Source organism: Rhynchophorus ferrugineus, unplaced genomic scaffold (assembly GCF_030347505.1).
Source record: "Rhynchophorus ferrugineus isolate W39M unplaced genomic scaffold, kcgeb_rfMv2 rfM1, whole genome shotgun sequence".
NCBI classification, from domain to species: domain Eukaryota; kingdom Metazoa; phylum Arthropoda; class Insecta; order Coleoptera; family Curculionidae; genus Rhynchophorus; species Rhynchophorus ferrugineus.
Genome location: NW_027472580.1, coordinates 57,242,278 through 57,259,849, shown reverse-complemented (window position 1 = coordinate 57,259,849; position 17,572 = coordinate 57,242,278). Strand labels below are relative to the sequence as shown.

Sequence of the window (17,572 nt, the reverse complement as noted above, 5' to 3'; positions counted from 1 at the left end):
GCATCGGGGACCGGAGAAGATATATTTTATTTAATTTGATTGTACGAAAATAACGGCATTAGTGTCGTTTTTAAAAACCCCCTTAAAGATTAATTGCGGCTGCCATTTGTATAGTTTAAAATAGAATATTACCAAGACTCACTTTATTTCTTTATCGAGCTCTTGTTCAGTTTTAAATTCTGTGATGACTTTTATGCTCTCATAATATGTATTTATTTAAATTTTTATGACAATTTTAATTCAATATGTTTATTTATTCATTAATCTTCTCGCTGGCTATTATTCTTCATATTTGGGTCCACTAATTTATATTATTACTCGAGTAGCTATAGACACATTTTCTATTTGTGGCATGTCATCTGTTTAGAGTAGAGAATCAGAATCGTAATAACTTTTTTGTTGTATGCTTTATTCTAGATGTTCCATTAATCAAGTTAGTGAATTTTATAGTTGCTTATCTTCGTAGATTTTTTAGTACTTCTTTTATATCATACGGATATTAACTCATAGACTAGGGCTTTCTTTAGATTGATGTAACTTTTTATACATTTGGAGATTTTTTGATGTAAAAAATTCATCAGAAGTTATTAGCACTCGCTAATCAGTAGATTATATTCATTTGGTTTAAATGTTTCTTCCAAATGATTTAATTAAATTTCGGGTGTACTATTACAAGCAGCTTCAATATTTACATTTTTTTCTGCTTCTATTTATAATTGTTCAGTTATATTAGCTGAATGCGAATGAATCTTGTGTTTTGTTTTTTTTTTCATTATGTTTTCACTGAGAGTCAGAATTACTAGTGAATGGATCTAACCTTAGATAAACATTTTGTTCTACTTCTATATATTTTTTAGATATGTTTCTAGCTATGAAAACATCTAACAGATCTGGAGTTTTCATTTTATCAGTCGGCCAATGTGTTGGTTTTCCTGTTGACAAGTAGTTAAATCCTAGCTCAGCAGTTGTTGTATACGGCTAATTATCTTTAGCTGTTCTAATTCTAGACTCTTGTATTCTATATTGTATTTTAAATATTGAAGTCATCTCGAATTAGAAATTTTTCTCCTAAGTTGGTTAGTATGTTACGTTCAGATAATTTTCCTTTTTTTGATTGTATCTCGGTGGGCCGTAAATTGCAGTTAGTCTATTCTATCTACCACTATTATGAACTTGACTTTATATTAACTTGAATCCTGTCTATAATAAGAAATATTGTTTTTAATTGTTATTTCCATTTAAAATATTAGCTAGATGTGTCCTATGGTAAAATTTACATCATCTAAATTTAATGAAGGAATCACTTGTAAGGCTGGTTTCAGATATTAGATAAATATATATTTTTTGTAATTCCAAGAATACCTGTAGTTTAGTTTGCTGTTGGTGTTCCCATCAGCATTTCAAATTGCAATTCTAACATCTTTATCTGGCATTTCTGCTAGTTGACGCCACCGTCCTATATGTATTTTCTAATTTTTGTAGTTTTTCAGAGAATGAAGTGATAATTTATTCTTGTTTTTCCAGTTTTTCTAATAGTTATTAACAGCATTCGTTAACTTCTTTTCTTCTGTCTCTCTATGCTCAGTGTTTTTTTATACTTTTGGCATAGTTAATACATTAATTATATTAATTTTCATTTCAACCACTTTTTCATGCGGTTTAACTTTAGTAATTCTTTTTTTAAATTTTTTGGAAGTAATATATAAATATATATATATATATATATATATATATATATATATATATATATATATATATATATATATATATAATATAATATAATAAACTGGTAAAATATATGTAGTAAACTTATAACATTGATAAACATCATACAGGTTTTCGAGTTATCTAAACTATCTAAACTAAATCCATTGTTGATCAATTGATTCTTCACATATTTTTGACTTGCCACTACTTTGAATATTATGAATTTTTAAATATTATTTTATATATTTTATTATATGTTCTGTTATATGTTCTTAATATTACAGCTAATTAGCTTTTATCTGATAATTATAAATTATGTTGGCAGTATCGAGTAATTTCAATGGCTTTCCATATTGATCTACATATATTATCTACACCATAGGATCTTTAACTGAATAATAAAAAATTCGTAGTCGAAATGATTTGATCCTATATACCTGATCATGTATTACATTTACCCACCTTTAGATACACCTTTTCATACACCAATGTTAAACGCATCCATATTTTCTTCAATTATCGCCTTCTTTTTTTCTAACTATAACAATTTGAATCTATATATTTGACTTATGGCAGTGTAATATAAATTTTCTTTGAAAATATATTTTTAATGTGGTTTGACTTAATGCAAACAGACATATCTATAAATCTTCTTCGTCTTTGATCTCGGAAGGCTGGATTTAGTCAACAGTATAATACTGAACAGATTATGACGGTTGTATTAAAATCATGCAAGAAAATATTTCAAAGTAATTAACATTAATAGCAAGTGTCCTCATCAATCATAATCACATCAAACATATATCGGAGTTTCAATTTATTGCTATTTTCACAAACCACACATAATATATTTGCGCAGTATACAACTTGAAAGGGTATTCAATTTCTTAGCACAAAATCATCTGTTCATTTTTGAATATACTGACTCATTTTAATTATTTCTGCATGAATCAATGTCAACATTATAATGATAATAGTTATAGCGCTATAGTATACTCACTCATTAAGGTGCCAAGAAAGAGAATTATCATGATAACGCACCATTTCCTATAGCAACAATAAACTACATCTCATATTGTTGATATTGATGTTATCTTCTTATGTTAATAATATTCATAAACTTAAATTATGGCGCCTTAAACGTTCAAATGTTCTACTATAAAAAAGAGTTACATTGAATATCTCTAAAAATATTTTTTACAAAAATATTGAACCGACTCAAACAATAAATAATAAACGCACTAACTATTTTAAAATAATCAAACTTTATAAACAATAAACTTTAATAACAAAAAAATTTAAAAAAAAACATTTTAAAATATATACATAATAATCGTTATAATAACTAAATAATAATAAACAAAAACCTTATTTAAACTATCTACTACACGTATTTTATATTCTATTATATACATACAATTAACTTCTACCAACTGAGTACTTTGAAGTCGGTGCCGAACCCAAACAGTTATATTAATTTAGATTTGTTTTGTTGGCAATTTAATTGTCTGTATATGTCGCAAATTTAGATTATTATTTTTGTATTTTTTGTGCTTCCATCACACCAACTCAGCAATAATATTATACCCGAATATCTGATTGTTTTAGTTATATTGTTGTAGAGAAATAATATGTGAAAGCTTTGTACATGCCTTTGAAATTTGAGCGCTTCCTTCGACGTACTGCCGAACGTAGAACCTCCTCCTCTTTTCGAAGTCGGTTAACGAAAATAAAAAAATCTGAATTCTATCATCTTTTTAATCAATCCAATAAAGTAATTCAATTAAATCGACCCTGTCTACGTCATCGTACCGTACGACCTCACATAGGGTAATTTTCCTTGTGTATTTTTCTGGAGAAGAGTTATACCCCGTTGATCATAAACTCGCAGACAGACAAAACAAACAAACTTCGTCTTTTACAACTTGTTCAAAAAGATTCTTCGCCTAAAAATATGCATAATAAAGGGAACAGCGAAAATAAATTTACGCCGCCTCATCTGCCGTCTAAACATATGTTTTATTTTCAGTCTTAACCTAGACCTATCCCAATTAAATATACATTTTGGCAACGGTACCCAATAATTTTAATGGAACACGCCTTGAAACTTTTTACACAATAAATTCCTTATCAAAGACGCTCTATTAATATATTATATAAAGAGGTGGGAAAAATTAATCCACACTTCCAAAATTCAAACAGCCTTAAAAATGTAATTCTTAATGATAACCGCCAGATTAAAAAAGTTCATGACTCTTTCATATTATGCCACTTTTTACATAGTTTATGGTCAGATTTGTCATACTCTATCCCTAATTGAATGTTTATATTTCAATCAATTTTTTGACTAATATGACCGTTTAAAAGTTTCCATATCACAATTTTAAGGCAAATTTCTAACATTGATTGACATGACATTGATTGTTTAATAAGCTCTCATTGGTTCAAAATTCAAAATTTGGAATATCAAGTAATAACAGGTCAATTGAAAAGTCTCCAGCCTAACACATAGATGGGGCTACTAGAATTAAATCCATATGGTATTTAGTTAGCCCGAACCATCAAAAGATGCGTGTATAAATTTGACAGCTGTCGGATCATTAGTTTGTGAATTATAACATTTTGAATGAAGTAACTTTTGTTATTATGAAAAAAAAAATGGATAAAAAGGAATTTTTGTTTCACAAGTCAGTGAAAACGATAGCAAAAATCCATGAGTAGGGCTTCGAATTGCTTCCTCATCCCCCGTATTCTCCAGATCTGGCCCCCAGTGACTATTATCTGTTCTCAGATCTCAAAATAATTCTCACTGGGAAAAAAATTTCGTCGAATGAAGAGGTAATCTCCGAAACTGAGACCTATTTTGAAGCAAAGTACAAATCGTACTACAAAAATTGTATCGAAAACTTGGAGGGTCGCTATAGTCAGTGTAACAATCTTGAAGGGAATTATGTTGAATAAAAAAAAATAATTTTGACAAAAAATGTGTTTTACTATGGTAGGCCGGGGACTTTTCAACTGACCTGTCCAATCCAGTAAATTAACTTACTAAAAAAATTTATAACTGGTTAAATAAACTGTTAAATAAATGAAGTGAAAGAACGGGTTAAACAGATCTGCCTTTATCGAAAACCCCTAAATAGGTAAACTTATACATAATACAAATATCTTGTACGCACAATTCTATTAAAAGATCTAGTAAAATCGCGTACCATTCTTTTTATAGAAAATAACATTAATAAATAGTTGTCGTCGCTTGACATGCCCATTCGACTGTGAAATTGTGATTAAATAAATTAAACTCACAAAAAGGAACATATGCGAATATAAATGTAAATATTAATAAAGTCACCCTACATTGTTACTGTGATCTACTTCAAAGAAATATTACATTTAAGTTTCGCCTTTAGACAGATAATATGAAAGAAAAATAGATGTCCGTCAACATTATGAATATTGTATGTTTCGAGGAACAGTACACGAAACTACGAGGGAATTTAATAAGCTCTTATAATATCGGCTTCTGTATAGCTATATTTTGTATTACTAAAAAATGTATTTAAAAAGGCATATTTACTACCCCAACCCTCAAACAAAGGCCTTTGACTAGGAAAATATATTTATTTACTGGAAAATAATTATTTAATATCTTTTCTATATTCGGAATAGAATATATTTTATCGATTTTATAGATGTATCGACGTTTTTCAGCAAGTCAAGCATGAAAGAGTCGTTTTGTTCAGTATGCATTATATCATTTAAACATCATTTTTTATGGGCAATTTCTGAATTTTTATCGTTTTACCTATATTTATACAGGACCACACCTATCAGACCTTAGAATGCAAGACTACGAGAAAAAAGTATATAAAAAATAGTAAATATGTCAGAATATTATAAAATGTTGTTAAAGTCATCATCCCAATTTGGTTTTCTTTAATTAAATATACACATTTTCAACTAATAGTACCCCTAACTCAATGAAAAAACTTTGATAATTTCGAGCGATATTTATTTAGCTACTGTATATTGCTCTAAATTCTAAACAGTTCAGAGACAGTAATATATATATTTAATAATATGTTTTTACTTTCAATTTCCATTGCAAGATTTTCGAAAGTTTTGTATACAATTCCGAAGCAAATTAAAGTACTGCTGATTAACACAAAAAAAGGCGAAAAATTGTCCATGACAGGCAGTAACATCAATTTTTTGAGATGCAAAATAACTGTTGCTCATATACATAACTTATGCAAGTTTGTAGCTAGTCCAATCTTTAATTGTAAGTGTAAGAAATAGCGACGCATAGGCTCACACAGCTCACTGAGTAAACTGGAAAATAGGTGGGCCGGCCTGACACATAGATGGGGCTACTAATCAATATATTTTTTAGTTCGTCCTAACCCCCAAAAGATGCGCGTATAAATTCGACAACTGACGGATCATTAGTTTGTGAATTATAGCATTTTGAGTGAAGCAACTTTTGTTATTGTGAAAAAAATCGCTAGAAAGGAATTTCGCGTGTTGATAAAATATTGCTTTTTAAAAGGAAAAAATACAGTTGAAGCAAAAACTTGGCTTGATGCCGAGTTTCCGGACACTGCCCCAGGAAAATCAACCATCAAGGATTGGTATGCTAAGTTTAGACGTGGTGAAATGTGCACCGAAGGCGGTGAACCCAGTGGGCGCCCAAAAGAGGTTGTTAATGACGAAAATATTTAAAAAATCCACAAAATGATTTTGAATGACCGTAAATTGAAATTGAGTGAAATAGCTGACACTCTAAAGATATCAACTGAACATGTACACCATATCATCCACGAATATTTGGGTATGCAAAAGCTCTGTGCAAAGTGTGTGCCGCGCGAACTCACTTTTGACCAAAAACAACGACGAGTTGATGATTCGGAGCAATATCTGCAGATGATCAAGCCTAATAAACACGAGTTTTTGCGTCGATATGTGACAATGGATGAAACATGGCTCCATCATTTCACTCCGAAGTCCAATCGTCATCCGAGTGGACTGCACACGATGAACCCGTTCCAAAGCGTAGAAAATCGGCTAGCAAAATTATGGCGTCTGTATTTTGGGGTGCGCATGGAATAATTTTCATTGACTATCTTGAAAAAGGAAGGACCATCAACAGCGACTATTACATAGCGTTATTGGACCGTTTGAAGGACGAAATCGCCAAAAAAACAGCCGCATTTGAAGAAAAAGAAAGTGCTGCTTCACCAATTTGATGCACCGTTTTAAGTCAGTGAATACGATGGCAAAAGTCGATGAATTGGGCTTCGTACTACAAAAATGGTATCGAAAGTGTGGACGGTCGCTATAATCAGTGTATCACCCTTGAGGGGAATTAGATTGAATAAAAAAATTAATTCTGAAAAAAAAAAGGACTTTTAAATTGACCTGTTATAATGAATGATTAACCGTAAAATAATTTTTGTATCAAGCATAATTTATAGAAAAATCTAACATTTCATAATCACATTAAACAAATCATAAAAACATGAAGTATATATCTAAATTCATTTTAATATTTAATTAATAAATCAATAACATTTTTCTTATTTTTTAATAAAATAATTTATTGGTATATTTATTACTTTACTATTGTACTCTTGTTTTCCTTAATAAATAAATAAAACATATTATATAATAAATTCGTTCCGAAAATAATGAATCTTACGAACTGCTTATTTCATTTTCCACAAGTCTCTATCGAAGGACTATAATTACCAGCAAAACCTCTCTTTGAATTCGATAGAAGTTATTAGATTATTCTATAAGTTATTTTTAATTAACGAAGAAAACTAGAAATACAAAGAAATGCGTACATAACAAAATCGACAAAGGACAATAGCTAAAACGATTGTCAGAATGGAGGGTCAAATATTCGACCCGATCTAAATCTGGCGTGTCTAGATGTTTTAAAAATACGAATTATAAATAGACCGAAGGGAGTACATTCAAAATATAATAGGCATTGTCAATTTGTTCAAAAATATCGATTACGTACTGTTTAAGTTTAAAAAAAATTGAACCAAAATACATTTTATTATTATATGTAATTCTTAATCGTATTATTATTTTAATTATTAATTAATTAAGAATGCCAACGAATACAATTTTATAATACTAATAGTAAGACGCAGATATTTCTAATTTATTTCTATATTGTTTTCACGCATATTTCATAATATATAGTTTCAATATATTTTCAATATTTTTATTTTATATTTTTTTTATATTTTTAAATAGGGCCCATCTCAACGGGATGTACTGCTTAATATAGGCTCCAAACCGTGGTTCTCAATATTAAGCCTACGGACTGGCAAGTGAACAAATTAGGGATCATTCTAGAAGACATCCGATCTTATCAAGCCTGGTTATTGGCGTGAATGGAATTCATTTTCTTTGTCGGATTTTGCACTCTTGCCTTTTGGAGAATCTCAATTATAAACATTAACAAACATAAATTTACTGCCATGCCTCTGCAAGATTCGAACTGACGACTATCGCAATAGCAAGAGACACAGTTAATAACCAAGTCACAAACTGTCTACAAAAAAATAAATTGTTCGTTTTGACTCTAAAATCGGAAACTCTAAATCAATGTAATATCTAAACCAGCAATTCAAAAGTTATTCTGAAATTTGTTAATCATCACCTGTGTATAAATATGGCAAAATCATTAGTTAAATTACTGCAATTTGCAACTCTATATCGCAAATAAATGTTTATTTCAAACTAATATAAATACTCTACGATGAATGCATCAAAACTTCCCAGTTGCTAACACAACGCTAACGATATAAGTGGTGTAGTATTATTGTGATTTTTTTTTTGTTCTAAAACCAGGATGGAATGCATGATTGTCCTGGAGTGACAAGTTAAACCGGGTTATGTGGGACTGCCTCTGGGCTTACCAATACACTAAACCGAAACCACCTCACAATAGATCCCTATGTGTCGCTACAGCTACTGCATTAAATTTGGGGATATGACAAATGCCAACCGGGCAGCCGTTATTGGCCACGTGGATCCGACGAAAAAACAGATAGTGAAAACAACTATAGATTCGTGAACTTGAATTAAAACACAACTGAATGCTGGCGTATAAGGGCAAAAGTTATGACTACAGCGACAGATGAGGTCGTTTCAACCTGGAAAAGAGGAGGTTAGCGGTGACGCGGTACTAAGATCCCAGCATGTCCACTAGCTCGCGAACAAGTTTGTTTCAGAAGAACTTAAGCTGAGTTATTGCTTGTGGTAGGATTGAGATATGAAGTGCTTGATTTCTGGAATGTCAGTTTCCCTGTGAATTTGATTATTTCTGATAAACCGTGGAGCGGTTAAGATTCTAATGAGGTTTTTATTTTGGAAAACTTGAAACCGTTTCACCTAATTGGGTGTAACAACCTTGAAGTAGTCATCAGACCCGTAGAAGAGTACGGACCAAATTATGATCTTAGAAAATAAGCATTTGATGGAGGTGAGACGTCTGCTAGAAGAGCAGATTAGAGAAGATAGCAGGTTTGCTATCCCCCACCCTTTCTAAATTGCTTTCTGGATTTGGTAATGCCAACCTAACCATGGGTCGAAGTGGAGACCTAGGTAGATGACGTTATCCAGCCATGGAATTGTTGCGGTGTCAATCTTAAATTGCGAGACGCGCAGTGCGTAACACTTCTTATGGAGAATGATGGCCTGGGTTTTCAGGGGGTTGATTTGCAACCTCCAGAATTTGAAACACTTGACCGCATGATCAAGCTGCTTCTGTAAACGTTATTGAATGAAAACCTCAAGACTAGAGGCCGTAAATTATTGTGGTATGAACATTACGTCTTTTGTTTAGATTCAAGCACTTTATGATTATTCCTCAACCAAACACTTAGCGTCGTCTTCCTGGGTGTCAATATAGACTTTCTTATCATTTGTGAAGCTTCTCCGCTTTTTTCCGTTCTTCACCCGAAATCATTCGTTTCAAAAATGAATCAATTTTGTTTCATTTCACTATGGAGATCGACAAATGGAAACTAAACCCATTCTTTAATTCAGGTAAAACCCAAGTATCCCAAAGGAGCGTCTTTTAGTATCCATATTCCTTTGTCAAGTAAATAGTTCAAAACACTTTTGTTGTCGATGCCTAGGTTGGTAGTGATTTCGCAAAGGGAAATACATCTTTCCACCTCAATATGTTAAATAATTCCATTGGTTTTTCAAATATTGACCGGCTCGAGATTCATCTTTACATCGAAACATCCGGAACGAAAATTAGAATATTATTTCGGACATCGACAATAAACGCCACAGAATATTTGATGAGCCTGCAATGTATTTTGTCCTTTTCAGTAAGTAAAAGCACAAGATATGATAAAATATCACCCTGGAATCTCCATTTTAAACTTTTCGCTAAGTAAATATATAATAATACCTACATCTAAGTAAAAGGACAAGATATAAAATATCCCCCTGGAATCTTCATTTTGAACTTTTCGTTAACTAGACATATAATAATACCTACATCTACATTGGTTTTCTCTATGAATCTCTCTATGAATCTAACAAATGTTACCTTTCAAACTTGCTATAGTAAAACTTCATTGAACTAGTATTACTGGAGGTTAAGATAAACCAAATTTATTTTTCGCCAAATTAATATACCAATAAAACTTTACAATATTCCAAAATATCATTTAAAAATAGGATCTTCATTTTTACAAATCATTAATTGGTATGATTCATTGCGATATAGTTCTTACTTGTTTCTTCTTCTATTAAAAGGTATTTAAATTATCGGGCCTTATAGCATCAACAACAAGTAGTCGCTTTTTAATAACGAACATTATATCCAGCTTGAAATTGATCTAGCTAAATAAACACTAATTGATCGTCAAAAACATTTAAAATTTATTATTTTGAACGATGCACTAAATTGTGTTTTTTGTTATAAGTTTATTTTATGTTTCTAAACCCTAAATCTATCTCCTCTTCTATATATTTCGCCGCTTATTATATATTATTATTCTTTATATTATTTGTATATTAGATATTTATACGCTTATATATACTTTTGAAGCATGCTTTTCAATAATTAAAACGGTGACATTACCAACTTTAAGTTATTAAACTATATACAAATTTTGGAAATCATAAATGACATGTTAACTAATAAGTTAATATTGTTTCAGATTTTTTTACTGGTCTTCTGATAATAATCGATCATTACATATAATACTCATGGCATGCACTTCAATCACTAACTGGACCATGTTTCATCTCAGCACCAATAACGAGACATTATCAGGTAATTTAATGCATACCATCACTCATCATTACTAACCAAATATTGTTGTTTTAGTTGATACCACTAAATATTATTATAATGAACGAACCGAAGATATAAGCATAAAGAATATACTCTCATTAAAAGGCGTCTACGTTTTAAGTGTTCTCTCTACAAGTAAAGATACCTTCCTTCACATATACATCAGTACCGAAAATGCAGGTCCTCAAGCATTAATATATTCACGTCGTTACAATTTAAAGATGTCAAAGAAGGGAAAGAAGGACTTATTAACTATAAAATGGGAACCGAGGTACTGATTTAGATATTTTACATTTTCTTTTGCTTTCAATTTTTTTTTAATTCAGTTCAGTTGATCCTCAACGAACAGACTATTGTTTAGCCATAAACACGGAAAAACATTACAAAACTATGTGTGCTGCCGAGCAAGATACTATTGGGGATAATGAATTATGGGCAAACAATCTTGATCCAGAGAGAATTAGTAAGTATTAACCACAAAAATGTTTTTAAGTTGGGACTGTTTTATTTTGTTTTTTTTTGCTTTTATATAACAGGGTTAAATAAAAACTTTTATTTTACGACTTGTTGAAACGACTGTGCAGATATTTTAATATCAACAAACCCCTATTAATACGAAATTTAGAGCTAATAGATTTTCGATATTACTGAATAGGTTTAACTGAAATAGTGATGCCAACTAGAAGATTTAAATATCCAAAGTACGAGTGTATTAATCAAAAGAACGCCACATTGGAGATAAAGCATATTTTTCTAGCGAAGCTTGATAGACATCAGCTATGATGCAAAGAGTATCACTGGACTTCTAAAAAATGTCTTCAGTGAGAAATAATAACATACCTGGCCACAAATCCTCACCAAACAATAAATTTTTGCAAATGTTTTGCAACCTGGTGAATCTTATATATGTTATATTGTTATTGTACCATATATTGGAATTATGCTCTTTATCATAGCATTTAATCCAAAACATTAAATTTAATTATTCCTAAAATTGATTTCTCGTTAAAAATTGAGATCCTAATAATATTTATAATAAAGTATTTTATTAGAATCTGTTGCTCAGTTCGATAACTTACCATGATGACTTATTATAGTATTAGTAGCCGAATAATAAACTTTTGATAGACCGATAAGTTGTCATTCAATATTTACAACATTTAACCGATAGAATCTGGTTTGCAAATGACCTGCAAAAACTATCATCCTACTGCTCAGCATAAATCATGATGAATTAATCCTGATCGGTCTTTTCTATTAGTTCTTCCTCCATTGTTTTTCTTATTTAATACAGCCTGTTATGCTGTTAAGTTGTCACTCCATGATTTTGGAGATGTTTTAGTGTATAATTCTGACTATTGTGTAATTCTGACTATTCTTCTGTCGTCAAATAGGCTCGTGCTTTGTTTTTTTCCTACCTAGTACTCATTAACGTTAACTGCTTTGTATGTTCTTCTTTTATTTTAAATTCTTTCTCTGCTCAAGAGCGTTTTCCAGTTATTCTATGAAGTTCCCTCATTTCGATTGCCTCTAGATTCGCTTCGTTCTATTATTACTGCTCATAATTAAATAAGAATTATTTGAGGAACACCCGCTATAGTGTATTTTACAAAACAAAAACTTACATATAAACAAATTTATTTTAATTAATTAAATAATAGAATTAAATGGAATTAAATATATTTTTATTAGCGACAACTTTAAACAATTGTTAAACAATCTAACCTATCATTACGTTTATATTTAAGCTTATGGTGATGGGGCTCCGTCATATCCCAATTGTCTGTTTTTGTTTCAACAATGTCAAACTGATGATTTTAATATAATTGACAGAGAGATCTGAAGAGCCAAAAAAATTCGAAGATAATTAATTGCAAGATTTATTGAAGAAGAACCCAGCTCGAACTCTCAAAGAAGTTTTTATTTAGCAGTTAATGAATCATGTGTTTTAGACAGTTTCGATGTGTGGACAGATCTCAAAGAAGGCAATATAGCTACCGCACGAATTTTCTTAAAATACAATTCGGTCTGTTTCAATATCTCGGTTTTATTAGTCGGTAGGGCAAAAAAGAATGGTATTCTATGGTGTATAGTAAGTGACGATGAAAAATGCTAAGCACCCCAATAACAAGTACGAAATGACATGAATTAGCCCTGGAGAGCGATAAACAACACACAAATATTTATGGCCATAAAATCTTGCTGTGTATTACGTCTTGTTAGAATGCAAGTGTTACTTGAGATGTCAATTGAATAAAATGAACGAGGTATTATTGTAGAAGGGTAACAATAGCGAGTAACAGACACAAAGTCAGCCTCTTACATGATAAGACTTGGTTACAACTTACAAGAACTGTGAAGCATACACTGTTGCAGCTTGAATGGGAATTCTGATTACCAGTTCTTTGAATTGATGCAGCATGCACAATATAGCACATGGTTTCGAAATATTGAAGAAATTGGCCGATGATTATTTCATACGATTTATTACTTCAATAGGGTATTGCCATCTTGCCAGAAGTGCGATAAAAAGTTAAAATTATGAAAAATGTTTGATTAATATAAGTTATACCATTTTTTCCGAATAAATAACTTTTTGATATAAAAATATATCAAAATAAAAAAATACAGACAAGCGCTTATTAAATAAATAGTTTAGTAATTAATTAAACCACATATCTATCTAGTAATAAATATTATAGGGCAGTCTTATAAACCAGCACTATAAAAATGTATTTAAAATGAGGGAATGTTAAACATTTAGCACTCCCCTCGGCTCTGCTGATGAGATGCCTAAGAGTTCAGTAATGTCCCATTGAAATTTTTTGATGCTAATTAGCTAACGTGTACACAATGGAATGCTCCAAGCAATATTTTTTGTAGCATATAATTGTCTACTATTAACAAAATATATGCTTCTACGATTTAAAATATACGTACTAAAACAGATGTATATAAAAAAAAGTATTTAATTATTTTTAAACGTTCAATGGTAGGCCGAAAAAATAGTTTTGATAAACATACCGATTTCAATAAGATTAATTTTTACCTACCTAAATTTTAAATATATTTTCTGACATTCATTATATAAATTCATTATTATATAAATCATTGATTAACGCAATACTTATGTAATCCAGAATATTAGATGTGATAATTAATTTTAAACGACTTTTTAAAATAAATATTGTTTCTAATCTGTAAATTGATTATCTTTAGTTACAGCAACAATTCTGAATAGAACTAAAAATAGTATGTCAAGTTTTCCTTTGAATGGTTACTTTCTAGAAAAAAAAAATTTATTACTCTTCGTGAGTCCACAATCTGCCCTATTGGCAATAAGTATTTCTTATGTCTATATTATATATACATGGCATGTAGAAAATCACTTCATTAAGCAATCTTCTGTATAAAATATTATCTTAATTAATTAGTCTTATTCTAAAGCTTATTCTAAAGTCTACATATGTCCAGTAATCAGATCAGGTGGTGTTAAACGTTTTAGTCTACGCACTTCACTATCACGTCGCATATTTAGCTGATTAGCGAGTACATTGGGATGCACTGACACTCTTTCGAAGTACTTAACATAAAAACGTTGAATTACACTCGTTATAGGTTCTAGAGGAATATCGCGTTGTATCACTTTATTTGAAATATAGTACGGAGCGTCAACAATAGCACGCAACACCTTATTTTGGAACCGTTGAATGATGGATATATTAGATTTGCTAGCGGTACCCCATAGTTGAACTAGAAAAATTAAAACAACTAAAGTTTAATACTTTACTTCTTGTGTGTCTTTCTGCAGTTATTCAGGAAACCAATATGAGTAAATAATAATTAAAACGCGCCCATTCAATATGTTGGGTATGTTAAAACCATAGAAAAAATAGAAATTTCACGGTATAGGTGACTTTGGGGAAATGTTTTGTTTAGTTCAATCAACGGTAGCGCTGCGATCGCAAATTGTGATTGGCTCGTTTAAATTCCTGGTGCCGCCACTAACATGGAACGTGATTGGTCAATCAAATTGTGTGAAGTCAGCATTTTCCATGGGCGTCCAATTTTAAGTTTGTTGTTTGAAGGTTTTGGTTTTTGTTTAGATCAAGAAATCTTCGTTTTACGTTGTGCATATTTTCTATTTTACATTAATTATTATGGAGTAATAATATAAAAATTGATGAGAAAGCGTCCGTGTAGTAAAAGATGTAGTGTACCTGGGTGAAAATCTACTACGAAAATCAGACATCGTTTCCCAAAGAATAATTTCGCTGCTTTGCAAAAATGGGTTGATCAAGTAAATAGTAGTAAGTTACCTGGATAAACCACAGTGCAAATATATCAACGTCATCGTGTCTGTCACGGACATTTTAGTGAAAAATTTAGAATTACCCTTCCTTCAGGAACAGGTATTAGGGTAAACGCATATCCAATATTGTTTTTATCAGGTACATATAAAATTATCTCTCTACTACATGTCTGTTTATATATGGTTTGTTTACAGAAAATCAAAACCTACTTATGAAGGTGTTAATGGTAATAAAATTCAATTAATCTACCAAGTTGTTCGTATGCTGTCAGTGTGATGTCTCTACATAAAGAAATCTTATAAGAAGGTAATAATTAAGATAACTGGGTAATTAGTAGTAATAAATTCTACTTTCAATTGTAAAATATCCCTAAAATATTTGTAATACTTTAACTTTTTAGAACAATCAATGTTCAATAATTTTATAGTATAGCTATTGTATATTTAAATTTGATTGCCTTGTTAATAAAAGATTTGTTACGATGCCATCAATTAAAAATTTAATTGCTACGTTTAGGGGATTTATTACCTCAAAGAAATATATTTTGTCTAAATTAACAAATAACTACATTTGTTTGACAAATCTTAACCAAGATTGCTTAGAGAATTTTGTTGGATCTATTAGAGGTCATAGAGGTAGAAACAGCATCCTTCACCTACTATGTTCGAGAAATCTTTAAAAGGTCTCATCATCACTTCAATTTTTTCACATAATTCTCCCGGAGAAAATTCTGTAGAAGATGAATATGTTAGATAACTTATATTCTTTTTTAACGGGAGATCTAGTACCACTTGAGGTTGTTAAATCACCAGTTGAGTCTATATTTTCAGTTCCAGAGAACTTTGCTCTGAGGAAGATAAGAGTCTAATATTGTATTTTAGTCTTATTTCAGACTATTTAACAAAATTTCTGAAAAAGAGACAACATGCAATATTTGTCTACATTCTATATTAAGTAGTTCCACAGATTAAATACTCTAAAATCTAAATATCACATAAATTTTTAGTGTTTCAAGTGTCCAATCCATAATGATTTTCAAGAACAAATTTTAAAAGTTATTATGAGGTGTGATTGTATTTTTGGTTTAATGAAGTTAATGCAATATCAACAGGGAATGATTTAAAGTTTACCTTCAATATATCAAGATAAGTTAGAACTCTAATAGATCCCATAAAATTGATGGCACTAAACAAATAGGAGAAAGCGTTATAGAAGAATTATAGATATTTTAATTTTGCCTAGAATAGAGTTCATAATTGATTTTTATTTGCATTTATATAGTTTGTTTTTTTGCTTTTTGTATGTATATATATATATATATATATATATATATATATATATATATATATATATATATATATATATATATTTATATTATTTGCATTTATATATATTTGTATAGGATTTTATTTTAATAATTTTAATAATAATAAATACTATCGGCCAATAAATGTGACGTCACAAAGTAATCAGGCGAAATGGCAGACCAATCAAAGCAAAGTATTTTCCTTACAGGTTTCTACATAACTATTTTAAACTAACTAATCAAATTCACGTTGTCAGCGCCGCCAATGATTGAACTAAGCGAAACATTGCCCCACAACTTACCATTGGAGTTTCACATCTCTGGTTAAAACTTCTTATTCGAAGTACGAACATTTTCAGCTCTTTCAATATATAATTAAACATTTTCGTGTACACGATTATTATGCGTTTGTTACTTGTTATTGCTGAGATTTTCTGCATCCGAGCATTTCTTTCTTGATATAAATGTTTTGAATAATTGCTGACGTGGGCAGAGTCACAGCACTTTAGACAAATTTACATATTAGTAAATAACCCAATCTTTTTCGATAAAAAATGTTAAAAAATATAATAAACAGTACGATAAGAAGTTGAATTGTAACCTAAATGATACACGAAATCAATCCGATAACTATTTAGTTTTGTTTTACAATCCCTTGAAATATGTAATAACCGAAACAATCTAAAACTATCGAATAATTCGAAATAATTCATAGTTCTCTGATACCTTTCATAGTAACTATTGAGTAAAAAAATGACAAAAACTACGATGGTTTGCTGATTTACAATTATATTTTGAATAAATGTATATTGTCACATGTTTTTTCACCTTTGGAATGTAATTTAAGCGTTAATACAACACCGCCTTTCATAACGTGATTAAAATATGTTATCATTTGTTGACCAT

At 30.3% G+C, this 17,572-nt stretch overlaps 1 protein-coding gene across 5 annotated transcripts in view; it reads left to right on the top strand.

The window, feature by feature from the left end:
• Positions 1-17,572, top strand: part of LOC143198776 (protein NDNF) — an 81,505-nt gene that overhangs the window by 47,754 nt on the left and 16,179 nt on the right. For all 5 annotated transcript variants that reach the window (XM_076408270.1, XM_076408279.1, XM_076408261.1 and 2 more), the window contains 3 exons: positions 10,911-11,026; positions 11,081-11,318; positions 11,374-11,510. In XM_076408270.1, the coding sequence (XP_076264385.1) occupies positions 10,911-11,026; positions 11,081-11,318; positions 11,374-11,510 (491 nt within the window). The remainder of the gene's footprint in view (positions 1-10,910; positions 11,027-11,080; positions 11,319-11,373; positions 11,511-17,572) is intronic.